Source organism: Vidua macroura, chromosome 3 (assembly GCF_024509145.1).
Source record: "Vidua macroura isolate BioBank_ID:100142 chromosome 3, ASM2450914v1, whole genome shotgun sequence".
Classification (NCBI taxonomy): Eukaryota; Metazoa; Chordata; class Aves; order Passeriformes; family Viduidae; genus Vidua; species Vidua macroura.
The window spans coordinates 86,374,505-86,384,020 of record NC_071573.1 but is presented as its reverse complement, the minus strand read 5'-3'; the positions used below and the strand labels follow the sequence as shown (position 1 = coordinate 86,384,020).

Sequence of the window (9,516 nt, the reverse complement as noted above, 5' to 3'; positions counted from 1 at the left end):
TCCTCTTCAGCACAGCAGGAACAAGAGCAGCTAGCTGAATCCATTACAGTATGGAGAACAGCTCTCATCCATGCAATTTAACAGTCCAGACCAACACGTAAAGTTTTATAACTGTAATGTTATAAAACTCACACAGGAGCACTACAGATTTAGGAGTACTGGCATATTTCAAAAAATAATGATGCTGTATGAGCTGTGATGAAATGTAAGGGAAATTTTAAAAAGTACATCTGTCAACTAGCAGCATAATCTTTGCAGTTAAAGAGCTCAGGATCTGCAAAAGACTCATCAGGAATAGTTTTGGAACAAGTCCAAACAATACACAGAGAGCAACAATAGGGCACAAGGTACAGCCAGAACATATAGTTTCTTTTATCCATGACATTCAACTAGATTATTTAAATGGAGCTCCAACACTACTTGGGGACAAATTTTGCAATGTTATTACATAAAATGAGTGTATTCTTCAAGGCACTTAAAGATCATTTACCCACAGGATTGGATTAGAGTTCTGAAAAAGCATTTTAAAATATAGGCTGAAAAACAAATGGAAAGTCTTAAATGTAAAAGCTTAAAAATTTGTTATGGGAGAATAGTGAGTTAAGTCTTATATTTAACTTAAATGGAATAGGTAAATCTAAATAAAGCCCGTCAGAAACACATGGAATAAGATTAAAAGTAACACTATCAGGAGTGATGTGCTACTTTTATGAGATGAGTTCTTCAATTCAAAACATCCCCATCGTATCAGACAGCTCAGCGTTGCTGCTACAAAGATTTTTTCAGGCACTGGCCTAAAACAGGACACTAATATGAAAACATTTCTTTTTCAGTACATTCCTTAAGACAGAAATTCACATTTGTGAAGAGCAGCCCTTCTCCACATTATTCATCCAGCCCAATGACAGATTTGCCAAATCTGAATGACGTACTTATCCCTGTGTCTTTGGCATGGGACCTGGGAGCCTTACTGGGAACTGTGAACACACACCCAGCAAGCCTGTCAAAACAGAGCCTGTTCACACATTGCTAAGAGGATGAGACAGAACTATCCTCACATGATTTCTACCGTGGCACCGGAAATCTGTGGAAACAGTTGAAAGGCATTAAAACAGCTCCTTGCTCCACTGTAGGAGGATGCCAGCTTGTCAGGATGCTGATCTTGAGATTTTTCAGAAACAAAAAATAGACATGCTTCATCTCCAGAAGACAGTACTCCTCTTGGTAGGATGTGGGTTTCTACTGTTACCACTTGGAACTGGCACCATTTGTCTGCTCAGCAAGCCTTGCACATCAATGCTGGTTCCATACACCTCACATAGTAGCACTGGTCACACAGCATGAAAAACCTTTTGTTCAGCAGGACAACATAGCTGGATGAGCAATGAATGTACTTTTAGGTTAAACTATATTACAATACAGCTTTTTTCAAGCCTGGAGGACCAGAAAAATTATAATTTGGTGCCAGCCAGGTGCATCACTCTCTAGTTAGACCACCACCACTACTCTTACCCTTGTAGACACACCACAGAGCAATTGGTTATAGAAGCTGCTGCTTCTACTTCCCTTTATGACGTCAAGAAATGTTTAGAAGTCTGCAATACATCCAATTGAACAGCAGGGACCAAGTTCTCCCTCAGAGCACAGTGATGAGGATTCTTTTCCAGGTGTGAAAACAAAAGTTTGTTTCACCCAAATTGAGGACAGTGTAATGATCTAACAATACTAGGTAGGTATTGCAGCCAGCCTGAATGAAGTAGAGTGTATTATCTGTACTTCAAACACATCAGATATTAGGATATCTGTAGAGAAGGACTGTTGTATCCCAGGTTTGGGTTCAGATTAGGGGTTCTGACCTGTGTTAGTTAGCTGGTTTCTGTGTACCGCCGTGCACCCCCCGTGTTCCCCCCCCCCCTCGTGGTGGTCCGCTCCAAGACTCTTACCATTGGAGCTCACTCTGCCAGTCCTGTAACCACCCCCCTGTTCACTCCTGAGAGTTCAGTGTCTGTCACCCCGTTCCCGCAACCCCGTTTGTCCCGGAGCCTGGTCCGCCCCTGTCGTGTTCCCATTGGTCGCCGTGGTCCACGTCACCGCCACGGTGCCTGTCCCCATTGGGCAGGAGGGCTCCTGCCCTCCCTGTCCCGCCCCCTATAAAATCCCCGCTTCCCTGGTCCCGTCGCCATTTTCATCCATGCGGAGTTGGGGGTGGTTCGCAGCTTCTCCACCACAGCTCCCGTGGCCATTAAAGCCTTCCAGCCGTCCATGTGGATGAATTGGACAATTCCTTCACCTCTTTATTTCCTCCCTCGCGCCGATGGCAGAACACGGCCATCCTGCCCCAGTGCGTGGCAGCAGAAGCACCCGGGAATCGCAACAAGCACCAGCCCCGCTGAGAAGCAGAGGTATCCAAACCGGGCACTCTGGGGCTGGGAAAAATAATGCATTGTCGCAAAGGACATCTCTGAATATACAAGGGACCTTAACTACAGATTATCTAGAAAGTTTGGTAACCCAAACCATGAACTAAGTTTTAAAAATACCTGGAATTAGTTTATTCAAATTAAATGGCTCAGTTTTCAGATAGGACTTGCTCAGACTAAATTCTGCCCACATGTTTTAATCTACCTTTGCTATGAATGTGAAAGAACTAAAGTGGAAGGTCTAATCATCCAGGATCAACACCCACTCAGCTTCTACCAAATGTTCCTCTTTGCCACATTCCAAAATAGGTGATACAGCTCTTGAGATCTAACTCATCAAAAATATGATTCTATGATTCCATGAAGAAAATCACAGAATGGTTTGGATTAGAAGGGAACTTAAAAGTCATCTAGTCTAACCTCCTTTGCAATGAGCAGGGAACAACTTCACCTAAATCACCTGTCCAGTGATGGACTAGAGAAATCTGATTCTCTGTCAGCAATGAAAACCTTCTTATAGACCAAGATTTAGAAACCTACAGATCAGGTTTAGGTCCTGCACACCTATGACCAGCAAGCTCTTTTCTCGGCACGCAGCTTTGCTTTACACCATCCTGCAGCATAAAGACTCTCCACAATGCAAATTGGCCTAGAGTCAAGCAGCACTGAGCTGTTGGATAGCAGACTGTCTGAAGTGTGGCTCTCTATGGTGTAAGCTTTAAATGCTGTGGATCTAGCACGTGTAAAGAGTCTTTTCTCTCAACCTTTGTCTTCTCTATGAACAATTGCTTCCTAAAGCTGTCAGCCCCTTCCAGAATATTGTCAGGTACCATTTGGACAAGCTCTGAAGCAGGACTAAGAGTCAGAAATTAAAAAGTCCCCACAAAAAAAAAAAAAAAAAAAAAAACAACCAAAAAAAAACCAACAACATTCTCTATTATTAAGTCTCTTAACTCTATGCTCAAAGATAGTTCAGGAAAGATTACAAATTATCTATAATCAATTCTGACAGTACCCTTCTGCTGGCTCTCAGAACCAGCGACAAGACCAGGTAAGTCTGAAACCTGTACTATCTACAATGATTGAATTAGTCAAATATTAACTTTTCAGGAATGTAACTTCAAATACCTAAAACTGATAGCATTTTAAACTCCATTAATTAGAAATATGTTTTTAATATATTTAATTACTTCACGAACAGAAAGGAAAACAGTTGGGTTTATATTTTCCCTAAGTACTTCAAGCACAAAGCAGCATGTTCCAAATCTCCTAGGATCTGAAACCCTTGATGCTTTCAGCAGGAGCTCCACTCAACATTTTTGAAAATCATACCCTAGAATATTCTGATATCAGTCTCTGCACAAGTAAAAAGGAATTATCTTTCTAGACAAGGAAATTAATAAAAATAGATGCAAAGATAGCATACAATAATGATGTAGATTTGCACTTTTCTAACTTAAAAGTTTAAAGAAGACTAAGTAAAACTCAGAGAATTCAAAAACACATAGATGTGGTGCTTAGGGACGTGGTTTATTGGTGGACTTGACAGTGTTAGATTTACTGTTGGACCTGATAATCTTAAAAGTCTTCTCCAAGTTTTCTAAATGATTCTATAACTCTGAACTCAGGATGCAAATGGTACCTGGAACGTATATACTAAATGTCAGAATTAAATATATTTAAGTCCCAGGACACTCCTTCAAAAGCCTAATGTAGTGGTAAGTCCATAGACTGTAAGTTTGGGAAGGGGCTTATGTGTGTGAGAAATATCAGTCATTCACACCAAGTCCTTGCTGTCCTGACTCTGAAGTACTCTTGGCTGAAGAAATACTTACCACAAGTGGTAATGTCAAATGTCATGATTAATGTTTAGGCAGTTTAGCAGAAGCAGAGGTATTAACTCAAACTATACTTTACTTCCTTGCAGGAAGTTCCACACATTCTAGTGAAAAACACCATACCCAGACTGGTATTTCGGTAGGAACTACACACTTGATCAGCTTCACATCTGCTTTGAATGTTTCATAATCTCCATTTTTATGCAAGACTTTTGGGTTCTCATGATAATGATTTTGAAATTGTCCTCCAAAAATGCTCAAAAAAATTTAAGCTGTTTTATTTTATAGGCAACCTGCATTATTTTCTTTGTGAAAAAACAGACATTTATAACATACAAAGTAAGGACTCAATATCAATACAAGAGGATCACAAAACTTACTACTATTACCAGTACTCTATAAGCCCAAGTTCTTCTGTCTGACCTCCTAAATACACCACACTTCTAGAGGTAAATCTGGAAGACAGCTGTAAATACAGCTCGTTAAATATGCTTAAACTGTCTGTTTATTTAAAAGAAATAACCCTCTTTATAGCTATAAATTTGACTGAAGTGCTATCACTCATGCAACCTCTCTGAATAGAAGGAAGTTAAAAATAACCCAGCTTCCAGATAATTTCTGTAACAACCACATCTCACTAAAGCTGAAGAATTTCTGATCCATTTAATTATCCAGAATTGGCAAGTGTCTTAATTTAGAAGCAGAATTTGGTTTAGAGTATAGAAAAATAGAAAATTGTATCTTGCCACAATCAAAACAAGGCTTTTATTTCTTTTGGGAAGTACATTCAAAATACACATTTGTAGGAGAAGAGATAGTGATTCTCAATTTCTATTCTTTGCTTTATCTGCAAGAAAAATGACCTTTAAGAAGGTTACAAGAGAACAGATCTACACTAATGTAGAAGTATTTTCAATATGAATTATAATCTTTAACCTAAGATCCTGAAAAATGTTACAGCCTGAGCATTTCAAATTATTTTGATAATTTTAGAAAGGGATAAATCTTTTTTCCTTTGCTTTGTCTCAGAAGCAAGGCTTTATTTTCCTGCCCATGCCCAGAATGTATGAGTGCAGTCATAAGTCTGCTTACTTACTGGAGAAAATTTACCTTCTACACTTCAAAAGAAACCTTAAACACTTCAACTGTACCTCTGCTATGCATAACAGCATTTAGCATTATTTTAGGATAAACCACATAATAGTTTCTACAAGGGGTAATGTTTTTCCAAGCTCTGTCAACACAAGTTTGAGTTGGCCTACAAAGCCAAATAACAGCTGAAAACCCAAGAAATACAGCAGTAGAAGACATCTCAAAGAAACTGCATAGTTATGTCTACGCTGACTATTCAGAAGCAAATCACAAGCACTGAAAAGGTTCATTAGCTTTCAGCTTAAATAGTCAAAATTTCTGAACATGCCATTACCATCCTTTGCAGCATGGCTCTTGTACAGGTACACTCTACCCACAAACACATTAACATTTTCAGTGCAAAAATCTCAAGCCTACCCTGCAATCATTTTCCCGAACTTAAAGCAGAAAATACAAAAAGTTAGCAGGTATTTCTTTTCATCTTTACCAGGAAAGGCTTTTCACTTGTTTCTGACAATCAGCAGGAAATCTGCAACACACGCTCAGCTTCAGATATGGAACAAGCAAATGATTACAGGCTTTATCACACTTATGACCTAGAACTCTGGATAAACTACCAATCACTGTAGTCCAAGTAGCAAAATGAGGAACTATTTGGCACATGTTGCTGAATTATATCCAAGAGATTCCTAGTGATCTTGGCTTATTTGACATGTCAGCAAGATTTAAGGCTCTCTAGTTTCTAAATGGTCGTGAGCCTCCAGCATGGTAGAATCTAACTGGAGAAGTGCAACAACAAAGGTAACTTAAGGCAGATCTGACAATAGCACTACAGAAGTTTTGAAAGCTCACACTTCAGAGATGGATTTAAAATATCATTCATTTAAAGAAAGCAGTGAAAAAATTCTTATGCCTTTTAGTGACTTTACTCCAGAAAACAGATCTCTGAAGACTCAGTTGAAGATATTAAATGTTTGCTTTCAAGGTAGAACACTATTGTAACATGACTGCAAAGTTCAAATTTGCTCCCAAAACTGCAGAAAACTGGACTATCATTCCTTATTTAACAGCTAAATGAGGTGAAATGTGCTGCTATAGCAGCACTATAACTTTGTGGATGAAAAGTAATTAATTGCTCTAACTGCAAGCATTTAAGACCGCACAAGAGAGAACGAAGACGAAAATATACTGGAAGTTCTTGGAAGTTCCTGCAAGTATTGATCAAAGCCAAGTATTTTAAGTCACAGCTGTCTTAAACTTCACTGCTAGGTTTCTTGACTTGGTGATAATGGATGCAGAAAAACAGTCAGAGTTCACACAGTAAATGTCTTCTAGTTTAACACCTCTAGTTCATTTTAAAGGCACAGTACAGCTAAAGTCGTCAAGTTTCCATCACATGAAATATTTAGAGATGAATTCTTGAGTGCATATTCATTACAATTACATTAGTGCGTGGAAAATCTTTTAAAACCTTGTCAGTCAAATGGTTCATTGAACTCCTGAAAAATTTTAGTGAGGATGTGGCAGGTGACGAATAATTTTGATTATGAATGCTGGCAGTTATTTACTGCTTCTGTGACAGAGGGTGACAGCAGATGTCTGAAGTAACTTTGAACTCTCCTAGAGAAGCCTGCTTCTTGATAGTTGTAATTAACAATGGTCTGCTTATAAATCTGATTAATCCCTGGATTAAAAAAAAACTGGTACTTAGTGAGTCCTCCAGTTAAAAAGACAAAGTCACCATTTCAAAGGCAGATTGTTGTATTACTGCATATAGATTATTTAGACAGGAAACAGAACTGGACTGGGGAGAAATTCCTGGAAATTAAGGAAATACTAGAAACAGGAGAGACCTATAACAAAATATACTAGGCAATGGCCAGGCATCTTGGCCAGTGATCCTCTAGGCCTGCACATAGCATGAAGCAGCTGCATGGCACCTTCCCAACAATCTTCCCCAGATGAGCAGGGATCTCCCCAGGGCAAAGTTAGGACAAAATGGATATAACTTTGCAAAGCTGAGTTACAAACAAACCTGTTAGAAAGAAGTGACAATTTTTGGTTGAAACTGAAGATGACAAAAGAATAAAACCCACAAAGAAAGGAGGACATCTGAGCCGTTAACTTTATTTAAATTAGCTCATATAAGTTTTCCACCAGGGCATCTACAAGTAAGTATACTCCAAGTTCTTGCTATGCTCTGGATGCAGCTTCCAGACAGTCAACATCACATTCTACCTTCTGTTTGAATTACCTGAACTTCTTATAACTAATTCCTTGCAAGTTTCCCCAGTTGTCACATTTAAATAATATTCAGCTAATTCTAATCAGACAGCTCAAGACTGCCTAGTCAAATTTCAGTACCTACTCTCAGTGTTTGAACACCTTTCTCTCCTTTCAAATGTCACATTAGTAGCAAACAGATTGATTGATATCAGTTGAGCAGACCTGACTGCATATTTTCAGCTTATGAGCCACCTACAACACCAGGAGATAGACTCAATCCATATGCGTCCCCCCTTCCAACTCAGCTTATTCTGTGTGTGATTCTTCCACATTGCCACATCAACATTTATATTACTGGAGCAGTTGGCACAGAAGGCTTGTTAAAAGACATCAGGTTTTTTTGTTCCTATAGTCCAAACACCAGTTCCCTGTGTTACTGCACAAACTACACAACTCACCTAAGACCTCCTCCAATACTGAAACTAGATTAGAATTCAGAAGTTCCTGAGAGCCTGCTGTTCTAAAATACTGCAGAAATAGGCAGATTGTTCTTGAAATAACTTTAGTGTTTGCAACATGAAAGCAAGATATAATAACTACCCTACATTCTAAAAGCTATTTAATAATTAGTCTTATAAAAAGACTACCTAAATAACCTTTCCATGTGCTTGCATAGACTATAATGTCCCTCAGGTAGCATTAGAAGCTTAAAAACCTGTCCTTGTAAACATTTTCTCTTTCAGAGTCTGTCAAAGGATATATGAAGATTTTTTTCGTCCTTAGAAATATAGCTCAGTAACTATATAGCTAAAATAGGATTAATTTACAAAGACAACACAAATGACAAAAATATTTCTGAACTGTGTTTATATAAACATATTGGTTTGTAAACAAATTGACAATATTTACTTTAAATATTGAAAGAACTTCAAACTAGACAATTAAAGAGAAAAATAAGTTAAAAATTAACCACATCTTAGTTATTACATTGGTTATGACTAGATCAGGCACCTGGAAGTTTCAGAACTGAATCATACTAAAACACTGCAGCAGTGCTGAATATTGTAATTTACACTATGATTTCCTTTGAGAGAGCAAAAGCTACCTCACAGTTACCTGAGGATTTCCATGGTAACTTAGTGGAGATGACAGTATGAAAACTACTTATTTTTTACAGACTGGAAACTCACCATTTAAATAATATTTTTGGCATACGTTAATGGACAGTCTCTTGTTAACTCTAGTTTTATACAGAAATCCCAGCAAAACTAATGCGAAAGTTAAGTCAAGTCCTTCTGAGAGTGTAAACTTCATCTCTCCTGCACTATTTGCACTGTTTTGCAGGATTTTAGTTTTATTTATGAATAAAAAAGTTCTATGAGTCAAGCACAAAAGTATTTAAGAAAACCTAAGTTAACAGAAAAGCATTGTGAATTATGAAATAGTTACAACAGTTCATCAAATTATACATCAGAAGGTTACACATATGTTTAGTCATAAAACAGTATTTTCTATATATTAAAGTCAGCTTCAACATTTGATCTCATTTAACAGTGATACTCAAAGTGATATTCAGGTTTTTTATCCCTTTAAGTAAGTACACTCATTTATTTTATTTTTACAGGTGCAAAGATGCTCATCTGGATACGAGTTCCATGTGGGCATGACTCTCAACATAATTTTACATTTTTTCATCTTGAAGGCAAAAGGTTGTCAATGGTAATAAACAGACAGTTCATCATCACTCATATCTGAATCGTCATCATCTACTTCACCTTCAATGACTGATTTCTTGCCTTTGCAGCATGAAACAATTAATCCAATTAAAAAGACCTGCAAATTTAAAGTAGAAAGTGTTACTTATTCAGTTTAGGGGCATATAAGGGCTATGTAAGTAAAACAAATTGTAGTGTGGTGATGCAAATGATGCAATGACAACT

At 37.8% G+C, this 9,516-nt stretch overlaps 1 protein-coding gene across 2 annotated transcripts in view; it reads right to left on the bottom strand.

The window, feature by feature from the left end:
* Positions 1–7,461: 7,461 nt before the first annotated feature.
* LMBRD1 (LMBR1 domain containing 1) overlaps positions 7,462–9,516 on the bottom strand; it is a 65,391-nt gene continuing 63,336 nt past the window's right edge. For both annotated transcript variants that reach the window (XM_053974303.1, XM_053974304.1), the window contains exon 16: positions 7,462–9,409. In XM_053974303.1, the coding sequence (XP_053830278.1) occupies positions 9,290–9,409 (120 nt within the window). In that variant the 3' untranslated portion in view covers positions 7,462–9,289. The remainder of the gene's footprint in view (positions 9,410–9,516) is intronic.